Source organism: Notolepis coatsorum (assembly GCF_963971535.1).
Source record: "Notolepis coatsorum genome assembly, chromosome: 18".
Lineage (NCBI taxonomy): Eukaryota > Metazoa > Chordata > Actinopteri > Aulopiformes > Paralepididae > Notolepis > Notolepis coatsorum.
The window spans coordinates 98461568-98477537 of NC_140182.1; the positions used below are offsets into that span (position 1 = coordinate 98461568).

The following is a 15970-nucleotide window of genomic DNA, read 5'->3' on the forward strand; positions in this document are numbered from 1 at the left end:
GGGCTGCTACTACAGCGGCAGCTGTATAGTCTACATGGTGAGATGAAGAGGGTTGATCATGCACAAAAACGAACACACAGTGTTGCTGGCTGGCTAGGAAAATCTTTTATTTATTTTTTATTTTTTGTATCTCTCTTTCTCCGATTTTTCTCTGTTTTTCTCCCCGTCCCAATTTAGTCGTTATGCCAATTCCCCCCCTCCCCTACCTGGTTGTTGTGCGCATGTTCTCCTACTGGTCGGTACAAGGGAACCCTGAAGTATCCGCACGCTTCCTCCGACACGTGCGGCGACAGCCAGTGGCTCTCTTCTCACCTGGCAGCGAGGGCTCTCATTGGTGAAGTGTAACGCATGGGAGGTCATGCTGCCTTCCTCAAGTCCTGCCTCCGCTGAGCAAGCGCCCAGACCTGACCTGTAGGCGTCGCTGTCCACAACGCCAGTTTCCCACCCACAGCTTCCCTCCCCCTAACCCAGCCAAACGAGTTAGTATAGCGATCAGCCCAAGCCAAGGCAATGCTGACTCCTGGAGTCGAGACCGCAGCCTCTTGCATTGGTGACGAGTGCAATCTCCGCTACGCCACCTGACCGCCTGGCTAGGAAAATCTTTATCATACGAAGTTGTGTTGGCCAAAGCAGCCCTTACATCATCATCATTAGGTGGCTTATTCGTTCCGAAGGTTGCCTATCACTCTTCAACCCATTCTTTCCCCACTTCTTCTCTCCAACTCTGTGACTCCGCCTCTCACTCCGCTCCAATCATAGACGTCGTCTACCCAGCCTCATCTTGGTCTTCCACTTCCTCTCTTTCCATCCACCTTCCCCATCACCACCTTCTTGAACATCTCCCCGCTGGATCCACTCAGAACATGCCCGCACAACTCCATCTTTCTCTTTTTCAACCTTTCCAGCAGCTGTCCTCCTTGCATATCCGCTCTTCTCAGTACCTCCTCATTCTTGATCTTATCCTTCCATGTTATCTTCAGCATCTTCCTCAGCGTCCACATTTCAAAAGAGTCTATCATCCTCTTTGCCTCTTCATTCAGCGTCCATGCTTCTGCTCCGTATGAAAAGACTGACATAACATACGTTTCCAAAATCCTGGGCCCTCATTAATCAACGTTGCGTACGCACAGATATGTGCTTAACCCGTGTGTACGACCATTTCTAAGCAAAGTGTGGGATTTATCAATTTGAACGTGAACTTGACTCCTTGCGTATGTCTACGCACAGCCCAGAGCATGCGTAGCTGGCGCCCGTTGGTAGAATATATTATTACAACAAGGAAATAAGCTTCTGTGCATTAGTTTCAACACTGGCGTGTTCTGTATGAACCGTAAGTCATTATAGTTCATTGTAAAATAGCAACAGTAGTGTAATTATGGTCAAAACCCTATAAATAGCATTTGGAATAATAGGTCTTTATCTCCGAATGAATGCAGCATGGTTTATATAGCGTTATCGGAATATACGGGGTGTACTGACTGACTGCGCTCCGCGTAGCTCAACTCATTATTATTTTGCACACAGACCGCAGAAACACGGGAACGTTTTGATTATATTTAAAAGGCTTTACGTTAAACGAAACAGGTGGAATTTCGAAGCTGTAAGCAGAATACAAGTCATATGAACACCCACGATATAGTGTTCTTCCCCCTTTCTACTGTATAAGAAAGAATAAAAAACGCATTGCAATGAGAACAGAGGGTGTATATGTGTATTACAAAACCCTTGCAATAATGTGTCTTAAATGAATGAAAAGCATACATGCTCTGGACACAGAGCATATATCGTGTGGGTGATATGACTTGTATTATGCTTACAGAATTCCACGTATTTAGTTTTACAATGTCAAAGCCTTTTAATATAAATCAAAACGTTCCCGTATTTCTGCAATCTATGCGCAAAATAATAAGGAGTTGAGGTAGAAACACACTCAGAACGTATTACATGCTGGTATGCTGATAGAGTAAACTATTATATGAATATGAATATGATATGATATAAGGTATACACTGGTCTGTCCGCGAGGATAGCGACGAGGAGTTGGATAGCCATTAAATGCCATTTGAGAATATAGGCTATTAATGCAATGAAAACATATTATTTAATGTTTTCATAAGCGTAAAGATACAACAGCTAGATTAATGATCAAGTTAGTTTACTGTGCAGGTTTCGCAGGGCTGTGCATTGTGCTATTATATATGCGCAAGTTACTGTTGCATAATGTAGGCTATGGCTGCTATTATGTAATTCATATAGGCTACCTAATAGTATATGATTTTTAGAGTATTTTTTTGTTGTCGGTATTAGGCTAATACCGACAACAACAGGGGGGGACCCTGATGTAAACAAGACAAACGTCTTTCTCTGGTCTGCATCCCCTTAACAATTGTGTGTATTGAGCCGTACTGTATTGTACCCATTCTGCAATCTGTTAAATAAAGTTTTCATTCATTCATTCATTCATTCATTCATTCAAAATAGATGCCTCTAAAAATCATATTATAGCCAATCGAACACAACTAATAAAGGCATTCATATTACAGCACGGTTATAATGACACCACCAATGCCAAACAGTGGTCAACGAACGGTCTTTATTAGTATTTTGAGCTGTCCAGGCAGAATTGCAGCAATGGTCTTAGGGAGCCGTTGATATCTGACATCACTGTGTGTACAAGTCAGCCTTTTATTTATCCCATAACACACGGGTTGTGTCTTCTTGGTTCGGCAGCGCCTCAGTGAACAATCTCCCGTGAAGTTTCTCAGAGTTCCGCTCGGGTCAGTCCATTATTTCACATCCCATGGGGGGTGTTTCATAACCATATATGGATAATCATGCACGAGCATTGACAGTAGAACAAAGAGGTATTTATCAACACGGAGGAGCGTAGGACCTGTGTACGCACGGTTGATAAATCCCGTTTTTTTGTGCGTGCACACATTCTAAATTCTGTGCTTACGTATGAAAATAGAATACTTTCTAAGAAAAATTTATAAATGAGGGCCCTGGTCTTCGTTTTCCAACTTATGTTTCTTCTCAATAATTCTTTATGGTTCCAGAATGAGCCCTTTGCAATTCCGGTTCTTATCTTAATGTCCATGTTAGCTCTTCCACCTTCACTGATCCAGCTTCCAAGGTACATGTACTCCTTCACTTGTTCAAGTTTTTCTCCATCCACCTGTATTTTACAAACAGTTCCCCAGGGCCCTCATTTATCAACGTGACGTACACACAGATATGTGCTTAAGCCGTGCCTACGACCATTTCTAAGCAAAGTGTGGGATTTATCAATTTTAACTTGAACTTGACTTTGTGCTTATGTCTACGCACAGCTCTGAGCATGCTTAGCTGACGCCCAGTGGTAGAATATCGTTACTACGGCATATGCGCTCCTCAGTTAATGCATTAGTTTCAACGCGGAAATAAGCTTCCGTGCATTACTTCCAACACTGGCGTCTTCAACTTCTGTATGACCTGTAATTCATTATAGTTCATTGTAAAATAGCGACAGTAGTGTAATTATAACGGGCTCATGCGGGAACAAGAGGTTGGCTTGCTTGTTTGGCACGGGGGGCAGAAGCAGAACACCCACCTCCAAACGCCATTAAATATTGTTTCAAATAAAAAGCGACATACTATTATTTTGTGTCATGTTTCCAAATAAGATTGGCCACAACGGAATGCTTTCTACTTCAATTTGTTGATTAGAATAGATTACCTCGCTCCGTTGAAACTTCACTGAGCTCAGCACACAGACATGATAATAATAACAACAATAATAATAATAGCTTCATTTTACATAGCGCCTTTCAAGAGACCCATGCAAGGTCGCTTTACATAGATGGGGGGGGGGGGGAATAACAAAGTAATAAAGATAGTGGACAGACTATGTAAATATGATGATGGGATTCAAGTTCGCGTTTTTATTGATCATAGGCATGCTGACACTATTATTAATGTCATAATCAAACATTCTAGAACATTTGTCATCACAGATCATGTCATAATAGAACATAGGCTACATGGCATGGTCCATCGTGATATTGTGTAGACTGTTATTACTGTACCACCCATTGTGACAACAGCCTTGTGAGCTCCCGCACACAAACATGATGGAATTCAAGTGCATGTATTGATCACATAGGCAGGCTACATCATACATGGCAGTGAGATTCATTGTTCTTGTATATGCTCTCGTATTATTGTTTATATAGGCTACCCAATACTGACATCAAAATAGATTGTATGCCTCTATAAATCATATGCAGCAGGTAGAAAATTGACGGAAAATCCGTCGCGATTTGGAATAAAATTGAGGAGAACTTTAATCCCTGGGTATTAATCAAACAAAACGGAAAAAGGCAGTCATATTCCAGCACGGTCTTTATTAGTGTTTGCGCTGCCCAGGCAGCAATGGTTAATAGATATCATATCCGACATCACCGTACGTGTACACGTCTGTCAGCCTGTCTCATAACACGCTTCCCTCGGTTTAGTCCATTTTTCCACATTTCATGGGGGTGTTCCATTACCGTATATGGTTAATCGGGGCGGTTTTGGTATGCAAATACGTGAAAGTGTGCACGAGCCTCGGCGTAGGACCAAGGTGATATTTATCATGACAGGTGTGCGTCATGTGTGATAAATCCCGTTTTTTTTTGTGCATGCACACATTCTAAATTCTGTGCTTACGTGTGGAAATAGAACATTTTCTGAGGAAACTTGATAAATGAGGGCCCTGGTGTTTTTTCAATGATCATTACTTTAGTTTTCTTTGTGTTTAGCGACATTCCATAGTTTTTGCATTCGACATTCAGCTTATTCATCATGTCCTGTAGATCTTCTTGACAGTTACAGACCATAGCAGTGTCATCCGCGTATCTTATATTGGTGATGTTCTCTTCGCCAAGTTTTACTCCTTTCCCTCCTCTCAGACCTTTTTTCATCAGTGATGCACTGTACATATTAAAGAGTACAGGGGACAAGATGCATCCTTGTCTTACACCCTTCTCCACCGGGAAGTCTCTTGATTTCTCCTTTCCTATTCTAACATTAGCCTTCTGCCTCCAGTATAAGTTGGCAATTATTCTTCGGTCAGAAACTGGTATTTTGAATTCTTCCATTGTTCTCATCAATGTTGTATGTTCAACTCTGTCGAAGGCCTTCGTGAAATCGATGAAGCAAATATACAGCTTCTTCTGTTGGTCTATAGATTTTTCACCAATGATTCTGAGTTGGCAGATTGCATCTCTTGTTCCTTTTCCTTTGCGAAAACCCATTTGGCTATCTGGTTACCTGAGCAGGTAACTGGCGAAAAGAACAGCTGGATGAATAGGAAGTGATTGGGCTCGTGCTCAAAGCCAGCATCCTATCCATTAGCCCAGATGGCTCAGACCTTGCAGAGAGAATAGCTGGCTAGCTCGCTCCACATCAGAAAGTTCAAAACCCTTCAGCAAGTGCGATTTCAGTGTAGCGTAATTATCCGATCCTGGAGGGTTCTTCAACAAAACTACTCACCACTGACTTCTGTGGAGGTCCAGAGAACAACAACAACATGAAAATACTGTGGGCACGATCCACTAAGAATTGATTGTGCAGTGGAAATTGCACACTTAACACTTTCGCGGCCACTGGGATGAGTCTAATTAATCTCAAGAGGACCGGGGAATGTAAACAGACATGGGGCTGTTTGTAGAGCTAAATCTATACTTTATAGTATTGCTATCTGTCCATTCTCATTGTCAATTGAGTCCATAAACCGTCCCTTCAAAATGGCTTAAATAAAAAAATATTTCATCAATAGGTTCTCATTTTATAGCGCCGTGAATATAAGTGTTATACGGGATTTGGTCTAGTATATTTTCTGGAAGGCTAGATATAGGGCTAATAGCTGCTAACGTTATATCCAATGGCATTTCCGTTTTACAGATGCTACAGAAACAACTCAAACTGCATATGATCGGCATGATCCCAAAGCATGTATGCATGACATAAAAGGGGGGGGGGGGACGTCGTTTCTGATTATCGATTACCAATAACCGCGTTAGCCTCATAGGCCGAACGCCTGGTTGAGTATCATAATAATGCCAGATTGGGCTGTACTTTACGTGAAAAAGATCTTACCGTGGTCCGGGCTGATCCCCCCGAGCATTTCCCCGTTATCGATCGCCATCTGGTAGATCGATATGTCCATTGGCTGATGATAAATCCCCTTATTGCATGGTGAAATCTGCGATGCAAAACGTAATCCAAGGTAGAGGCTGCAGATCCAGAATCCAGCTACTGGAAACTAAAAAAAAAAGTAAAAAAAAAGATTGCTCCCTTCAGCCACAGTGCACACTGCATTATCGCGATAGCGCCCCTAAAATGATCTGGCCGGTATTGCACCTTCTCGAATTCAAAGAATAGGGTAAATCTGCAGTGCCGCTCGGCGACCTTGAATAGGTTATTAAAATGGAATAAAAGCAATAACAACTTCCCACGGATATATCCGTGCTTCTGTCCACAACGGTTGGAATCGAAACACGGATATATACGTGGCCCGTCCCGAATGTGTTAACTGTGCAGGGTTTGCGCGCAGTATCTGCTCCGTCTTTGTGAGCTATCCACTAAGGACATTGCGCAGATGAGATACCAGCGCAGACACGGCCATTATGTGTGGAGTTTGCTCCTGATCTGCTCCAGCGCATTTGGCTCGCGGAGCAGTCTGCACTCCTGACAGTGCTGTTGGCAGATATCAGGAAGGGGAAAAAATAAGCCGAAACATGGACACAAAATACAAATTAAGCAAGCTCTATACATTACGAAGTAAACGAAATACAATACGAAATTAACGGAATACTAATGGTGTCATAACGTATTTTTCACCATTAGTATTCCGTTAATTTCATATTGTATTTTGTTTACTTCGTAATGTATAACGGAACGTAGACCAATCTCAGTCACTCTTATTGTCTGGGACCAAATTCGGTCACGCCCCATTTTGCGCGACATCCAGGCTTTTTTTACCGTCAGCGTTTGGGAATTTCATGTCGACAGGTAGATGAAGTGAAATTATACTTATTTTAGAATATATATATCAAATTTCATGAGTATTCATCTATATTTAGTCATCTAAAGACTATTAGATATGAACCTATGTACCAGTAAAAAGTGGGAATCTCTAGAATGTGTTTTGGGCGACGGTGTTCACGGAAGTGCGGGTAGCCTCTCAAGTTGACGATACACAACACTTTCTGTTGTCAGTAGATGGCAGCATTGGTTTAAAATTAAAAGGTGAAAATGTTATGACTACAACATGAATACAATTCCCAAGACCTTTAGCACAGGTCACAGGTCACTGATCAGCACCAGATTAGGAAAACGCAATCTGAACAGCGTTAAACTATTAATGGGACCTGAGTACAGTGATCGAGAATGGTCACCCAATTATCTTAACAAAAGTGCATCATTAGCATTATGTTTGTTGTCTAAACGGGAACATAATGGTACGATTTAAGATTTGAATGTTATCCGCATATAAAGGACAAATAAAACATCGTTAATTTGTAAGAAACTTCAATGAAAACGGTGCAGGGTAAGTTATATTCGCTGTGAAAATGTGATAGAATCCTATAAAAATGTGGACGCATTTGGTCACGTGACGTTAGAGCTTGCTTAATTTGTATTTTCATGACACATTGTGTCCTGTGTTTTTGTCACTATATTTTGTCATTCCATATGTGTGTAATGTCCTATTCCAATTACATTTGTCACTTGTAATTGTACTAGATTCTATTGTGATATATTTAATTTTATTTATATCCCATTTAATTGTATTCAATCTCTCTATTAATAACCTGTTAAGCTGTAAGGTCCCCCAATTGGTTTTTCTTTATCATACATCGATCAATAGAGACCGTATTAGACCCCCAATTATAATATAATGGGGTATCATATTATATTATATATATAATTATATATATAATTATTTTCTATATATTGTATTAAAAGAAATGCACACCCGAGCCGCTAGAGGTCGGCAAAGTAGTAGTCGCAAATCGTCCTCATGAGGGCCCATTAAGAGGTTTTAATGTTATGTTTTTTTTCCAAATGTAGCAAAAGTAAAGACCTTAACCCTATCAAAACAGCAGTCAAAGTGTATATTTTCATTTTTATCGATGTTTTATACGAATAAGAATTTATCGGAAAAATGCTAATTATATCTCTTTTATCGTAAAAAACTTGAGGAAATGACTAAATCCAGATTTAACACTGCCATTGGAAAGGACAATTTAGGACAATTTAGGCACTGTGCCAGTGAAGATATTTTATAATTGACAAATATTTTTAGTGAGCAAGTTGTATTTAATGTTTAGTTAGGATAATAAAACCTGCATTATCATATACTTCAGAATAAACGTTTCATTGGCCTGCTTCCAGCATCTAATCCTTGTGGACCCGACGACACATTATAAATGAAAAGTTTATTCTGGAGCATAAGTGTGCAGTGGTACAATTGGAACGTGAGTGCAGTCAATAATGATAATAATAATAAACGTATTTATATAGCACATTTCATACACGGATTGCAGTTCAAAGTGCTTTATATAATGAATACATAATAAAACAAGTAGCAAATAAAAGTTGCATCATGATTCAAAATCAATCAATCAAATATGCCGACAACATTGGGAAAGCCGACAGCATTAATTAACAATGTTCAATATCATCCTTGATTTCATCCAGAGTGATATTCTCCTTCGAAATATTCTTTCACGGTCACGCCTGGCATTACAATGCCTGCGTCTGGCAACAATTACTGTTGCCATGATCACCTGTGACGCTGGCAGTGACGCTGGCATGATGCCTCTTTATAGCGCTTAGGGATTTGCGCTTATTTACCACCATGTCTGTGAAGACGGTAGGTGCGTAGCATTAACTGGTCGGTGCCGGCCGGAGCAGATTTGGACGAGGCTCATTTACATAGAAAGCGGGGCATGTTCCGCCCATATTACCTCATTACGCCAATTGCACCGGACGCATTGCTGACAGAACGCAGTTGCCACCTCATTTCACCCGTTGCGCGTCCTCTGTGGATACCAAACTAAGTTTCAGAGCAATATGTACCGGCTTTGTGTCGGAAAAAAAGCTGTGCAAACCCTTGGTGGATCCCGCCCTGTGTTTCATCCACTGTGCATCTGCCTGTGCAAATCAAGCAGTCACAAAACATGAAAGAAAACCATCGTTTCTTTGACCACACAACTGTGTGCATCATTTAACTGTAATTTGTGCCAAACACCACAATACCAAACACAGAGTCCGAGCACATACCCACAATCCCTAGCATGAAGTTCCAACACTTGAATTCTGTCTAGTCCTCAATGCAAAGGGGCGGATTCACAAAGGGATTGTGCAGCTTTTTCTAACGCAATGGCCCAAAAACAAACCTTGCTATTCACAAAGCATGTGCAAATGGTGAAATACTGTGCTAACTGCGTTGCCATCATCATTGCATCTCTGTGCGTCAGTGCTATTTGCAGGTATTTAAATTACGTAATATGGGCAAAACATTTGCCCCTTTCTGTACAAATTAGCCTCATTGCAAAAACACTCCAATTCACAAAGATTGGCGCTAATTGCCACGCACAGTGATGCTATTTACGTCTTCAGAGAATTGGTGGTAACTAAGCGCATTAGTGGCACACTCATATGCTCCAGAATAAACGTTGAATTTATAACGTTTCGTCAGGTCAATGAGGAGTAGACGCTGGAAACACAGTCAATTAAAAGTTTATTCTGGAGTATATGAGAATGCGGGTTCCATTTTCTCACTTATTTTCACTGGCACACAGTGCCTAACTTCGGCTGAAAGATTGGACAGGTCTACTCAAACTCATTTATTTTGGGATGACATGACTAACTAATTTGGTACCATCTGGGTGGGCAAATTCTAGATGTGGTTTTTTTTTTTATTCCTATACATCCCTAGATTGTGTTTTGATATAATAGACAGTTTGGTTCTCTAGCTTATTAGTGGTTAACGAAAACTGAGTTTTCGCTAAATAAGTCTCCTGCCATAGTCGACCTTCCTACGCTGAGCTATATGGTAACTTTCATGCACCTACCACATAATACTGTACCTCCACAACAATGAGGCATTCACCTGTAGGGGGTAGGTGCACGAAAGTTACCATTATAGCTCAGGGTAGGAAGGTCTGATAGACTCTGGGTTTATCTCTACGTGTTCAGGAGACTCAGGGGCATAAAACCTTGAGCATGGTCATGTCTCTAGTACCCCCCCAACCCAACGTACGAGTGAATCTATGAAGGGGAGCAAGATATGGCAGGATATTTATTTTGATAAAACTCTGTGTCGTTAACCACTAATAAGCTACAAAACCAACTGTCTATCATATCAAAACACAATCTAGGGATGTATAGGAATAAAAAATAATCTAGAATTTAGAATTTGCCCACCCAACTAGTACCAAAAAGTGTTTGGCCAAACACTTTTTGGTACCAGTTGGGTGGGTAAATTCTAAATTCTAGATTATTTTTTATTCCTATACATCCCTAGATTGTGTTTTGATATGATAGACACTGAGCTACAGTATTGATTTGTCAGGACGTCCAATTAGCAAAATAAGAGAATTGAAGCTTCTGTTTTCTGTCTGCTATTGTCCTAGGACATGTATACTGTTGCATGGGCAGTATTTATACTATTTTACCATATCGGGGGTGTAAGAGCCAAAGCTATATATATTTCGGTTATTGTATTACATGAATGTTTAATATTGATTGGATTTAGATAAAGTCATTGAACCGTCGTATTTGTCATAATAGGGCATTCTGGAACCTAGAACCTTCTAGAGCGTTGTGGTGATGTCATAATAGATCTTTCTAGAACATAGAACATTCTGGAACGTTTGTGGTGATGTCATAATAGATCTTTCTAGAACATAGAACATTCTGGAATGTTTGTGGTGATGTCGTAATAGACCTTTCTAGAGCGTTGTGGTGATATGATAATAGATCTTTCTAGAACATAGAACATTCTGGAACCACAGCGTGACATCATGATAGAACGCTCTGGAACATTCGTGATGTCGCTGTATGATGTCATAACCGAACATTCTAGAACGATATAGCCACGATTCTCTCTCTGTGCCAGTTGCATTTTCGACCAGACTGGATGGAACCGAAAGGATGGACTCAACAAGGAGCTGAAGTCAGAATCCAGCAAGTAGATTTACGGCTGGTGCACTACGAAGGAATTTTCCTGTGTGGAGTCGGAGGTGATTTTGGAGACTGGGAAAATACCTTGTAGTAGTATTGACAGGAATATTCAGGAAAGTAGATTTAGGACCACTTCTGTAAAGAGAGACTTTGCAAATAAACCATTTGGCTATCTTTACTTTACCCTGTGGACATTGCCTTTCTTTATCAACGGACGTACTACTCACGAGTAAGTAATTTGACCAGTGAAGTGGAGCCCGCACAGGGGGCAAATTACACTCAGCTGCTCCATGAGCCAACAGCGCTGCCAGATATCAGGTACAAATTGCACTCCGTATGGGTGTGTTTGCACTATATAATTTGTGTAATATCTTTAGTGAATAGGTCCTTCAGACGGAGCAAATAGCAGGCACAATTCACACGCGGGTAAGGATGCTATTAGTGGGCGCAATCCATTCTTTGTGAATTTGCCCCAAAGTGTCCACTACTGCACCACATCATTAGATCAGTGGCCCAAAATTCACTCAAATTACCTCAGATGTGCCTCCAGATTTTGTCTGATATGATTGTTGCTTTTCCATAATGTTTTATTACAAAATTCTGTGTCAGTCACCAGAATAGTGACTGATGACATTATTCTCCATGCTGTTGGGGACCCCCTGGAACCCCTTCAAGGACCCCTGGAGCCCCTTCAAGGACCCCTGGAACCCCTGAAACCCCCTTAAAGGAACCCAGGAACCGCCTTCAAGGACCCCCGGAACCGCCTTCAAGGACCCCCGGAGGTCCCCAGACTCCACTTTAAGAGCCACTGCATTAGCCGATGCAAACAGCCGTGATGCGTTTCATGAGCCAAATTAACTGACGGGCTGTTACACTGCTTTCCATACCTCCCTATTATGTCGCCGCGTTTAAGAAATTGGAAATTGCTCAGTCGCAAGAATGGAACGTGGGAAATGCATCGCATATAAACCAGAGGGAAGAAAGTGTGCTATATTTCCTCGGCCCGCCCTTATTCCTCCCAATTACCAGCATGTGAGCCAACAGTCTGACACGACTGACCTGCTCTCAGAGAGCCGTGGTCCTGACTAAAAGGCTCTCTCTTCTTATTATGACAGAAGTGTTATGGTAATGGCAAGAAAGTCTGCACCATGGCGATAGCGCCGCAGGAATGGATAGCCTATTATACAGTACAGCACACTACTGTGTGATGGTAGCAATGGTGAAAGAGAGAGAGAGAGAGAGAGAGAGAGAGAGAGAGAGAGAGAGAGAGAGAGAGAGAGAGAGAGAGAGAGAGTTTTTGAATGGCATGGAGTGATTATATATCACTGTATGGTAATGGCGAGAGAGAGGATGGTATGGGGTTATGGTGATGATGCTGTGGGAAGGGGTGAGGAGGCCCCATCCTCCCTCAACGCTGTCATAGTAATAGATTGAATGTAGTGGGGGTATGATAATGGCGTGACGGGCGGACCCGTCTGCATGAATATCCAGGGGTAAAAAACAACAACAACAACAACACAACAAACAGTAAGCGGCGCCCATGCGCATCTCACGTGTGTGTTTGTGTGTGTGTGTGTGTGTGTTTGTGTGTGTGTGTGTGTGTGTGTGTGTGTGTGTGTGTGTGTGTGTGCGAATGACAAACCGAGCCGAGCAGCGCGGCGGAGAACAGAGCAAGTGTCTTAGTTAGCGTTAGCTGTCTGCTTGGCGCTCCGCCGCGCCTGTGATGTATGTTTATGGCCCATCATCTCAAGCCAATTACCCTGCCTCCGTGTGTGGGAGCGCCTCGCCATCCCCATCACTGCCGCCAGTGTCTGAGTGGGGAGAGAGACAGCGACAGTTAGCGTTCCTGGACATCCCCTGGCAAAGAGCCGCTTTCCTTACGGGGCTCTAGAGAGTCTTCTTCAAAAGTAAGCCACTGGATAGCAACAGTCTGCCCGTATCTACAACTGTTTAGGGAGTTGGAGATTTTTTTATTGTTTATGGTTTTTTAATAAAAAAATCAGTGTGTGTCTGTGTGTGTGGCACTAGGGTGGGGAGGTACTGTACGTAAGCAACAGCTATGCGGTTTGTGTGCAGACTTGCAGAAGATCACTTGTTCTCTCGCATGCACGCTTACATGTGCATCAGACACAGTTAGATACATTGATGTGAGCAGGCTTCCAACGTGCAGGTACACTGATGAGCAGCGTCACATCACACTGTGTGGAGGGAGGGCCTCAGGTACACTGATGAGCAGCGTCACATCACACTGTGTGGAGGGAGAGCCTCAGGTACACTGATGAGCAGCGTTACATCACACTGTGTGGAGGGAGAGCCTCAGGTACACTGATGAGCAGCGTCACATCACACTGTGTGGAGGGAGGGCCTCAGGTACACTGATGAGCAGCGTCACATCACACTGTGTGGAGGGAGGGCCTCAGGTACACTGATGAGCAGCGTCACATCACACTGTGTGGAGGGAGGGCCTCAGGTACACTGATGAGCAGCGTCACATCACACTGTGTGGAGGGAGAGCCTCAGGTACACTGATGAGCAGCGTCACATCACACTGTGTGAAGGGAGGGCCTCAGGTACACTGATGAGCAGCGTCACATCACACTGTGTGAAGGGAGAGCCTCAGCGGCTGTGGGATAACATGTCTGCTGGATGTCTTCTTGTCTTTTTGTCACAGATACAACTGAGGAATCTCCGCTTCTGGATCCAGTGTATGTCGTTCTTCAGACCAATCAGACGCTTCTCCACAAACGTATCTGACTTTCACAAGGTAGAAGGTAATCCTCTCCTCTCCCAAGTGAATGTTCTGTTTGTGACAAATCTCATTGATTTGTTTATTGAGTTCAAATATTTTCTTTGAATTTCTTGCCGCCCAGTGCCTTCAACCGAACACATTCCGTTTGATTGTTTAAATAGCCTGTTTATCTAGCCTCATGAGTGTCTTTGTGATCAACATTTTCTTTCCATTTAATTGCCTTGGTCCAAAGCATTCATCGTGCAGTTAAATCATAACATGTACAATATTTCTTGTTTAAACCCCCTCCCCTCCCAAAAACTGCCATCCGCATCCCACCCCAGGAACCGCAGCACAGTAGATACACACTTCTCACAATCAGATACAAAATACATAGACATGTACATTGTAATTACGATGCAATCTGACTTCTACAAGGTAGGAGGTAATCGTCTCCTCTCCCAAGTGAATGTTCTGTTTGTGACATAATGCGTTGATTGTTTATTGATTTCAAACTCTTGAGTGTTTTGGTTTTCTTAAGAGAGAGCCCCCACGTGGCATCTCTGCCTTCGAGCAAACAAGGCCTCCGTTACGAAAGGTGAACACACAATCAAACCATAGTTCGCTATGAGGGCTTCAAAATGTGCATTTACAAGGGAGTCACTTTTTCTTCCTCTGTTTGAAAATGTCATTGATAAGGAACGTGACATTATCCCAGTGTCACATTACCCCTGGGTAATCATTAGGCCGCACACTGTTCCTGTGTGAAACCGAGCATGGCCTGTGTTTTCTTCTTTCTCTTTTTTTTTGTTCAGCCGCATACCAGCGCACTGTGACAGATTGAAACCACAGAGCTGTGTTTGTATTGGCCTGAGGAACACTTTGTATTGGCTAGCCTGAGGAACACTTGAGCCCAGAGGGTTTATCAAGAGGGAAAATATTGACCGGCAACAGTTGCGCTTTGGTGGTGTTAATGCTTTTCACATTTCCGCGAGATGGTGGACGCCAGGCAATATTTGTAAACGAGCAGCCGTATTGACAGGGGATGCTCTCCTGTTCACAGTGGCAGATCCAACTTGCTCTGTTTGTTTAGCTTTTTTCCCACATACTGTGTACCAGCAGCTAACTCGCTCAGACAGCTTCCCTGACCGCTGATCTAAAGCAGCCCAAGTCAATATTTGTCATGCTTTCACAACACATTTTGGAGATGCATCACTGGAGGCATGTGTAGCATCCTAGCTATCGACGTTGTTGTGACGGTCAGTGGTAACACGAAATTCCATTGATATTGGAACATTTGATTTTGAGTTTGTTTGCAACATAACAAACAAACATCAAGTACATATATAGCCTTAAGCCGTTCAAATAATAAATGTATATAAAAAATTGTTTAATAACAAAGAACAAACAAAAAAGTCTAACAAATCTTTTGTTTTGTTGTCATTTACATATTTGAAAAGGAGTGGGAAGAAGCATACACTTATTTAATACCACCCCTATTTACTCATCAGAACATACTATATTTTATTTACTAATTCATACATTACTAGACGTATATTGAAAATGTACTTAGTTTAACAATACATGTTTTAATAATACCTTATTAATATTTGCCAAACTGTATGTTACCCTGTAAAGTTCCTCTAGCAATTTTTTTTTACAAGTATATACCTACATATGCACATATATACATTTATATATACATACATACATACTGCCACAGCTCTTTTCTGTAAGATGGTTAATGGGTGTAATGAGCATTTATAATTATTTCCCCAGACTTCAACGCAGTAAGTTAAATATGGTGAAACTAGGGAACAGTAGATAATGTGAAGTGATTTGTGATCCAGGACCTGCATTGCTGAAATGCTCCTTGCCAATTTGGTTTGAATATGTTTGATATGTGATTTCCAATAAATTTCTTCGTCAATCGTGACACCAAGACATTTTATTTCAGACACTCTTTCAATTTCCACCCCATCTATTTTTATCTGTACACATAATATCTTTCCTACAATTTCCAAA

At 41.9% G+C, this 15970-nt stretch overlaps 1 protein-coding gene across 1 annotated transcript in view; it reads left to right on the forward strand.

Moving 5' to 3' along the window:
- Positions 1 to 13894: 13894 nt before the first annotated feature.
- Positions 13895 to 15970, forward strand: part of mgat4c (mgat4 family member C) — a gene marked incomplete at its 3' end in the record, with an annotated part of 116091 nt that continues 114015 nt past the window's right edge. Inside the window, exon 1 of the mRNA XM_084334772.1 lies at positions 13895 to 13988. Coding sequence (XP_084190898.1) covers positions 13925 to 13988 — 64 coding nt within the window. The 5' untranslated portion in view covers positions 13895 to 13924. The remainder of the gene's footprint in view (positions 13989 to 15970) is intronic.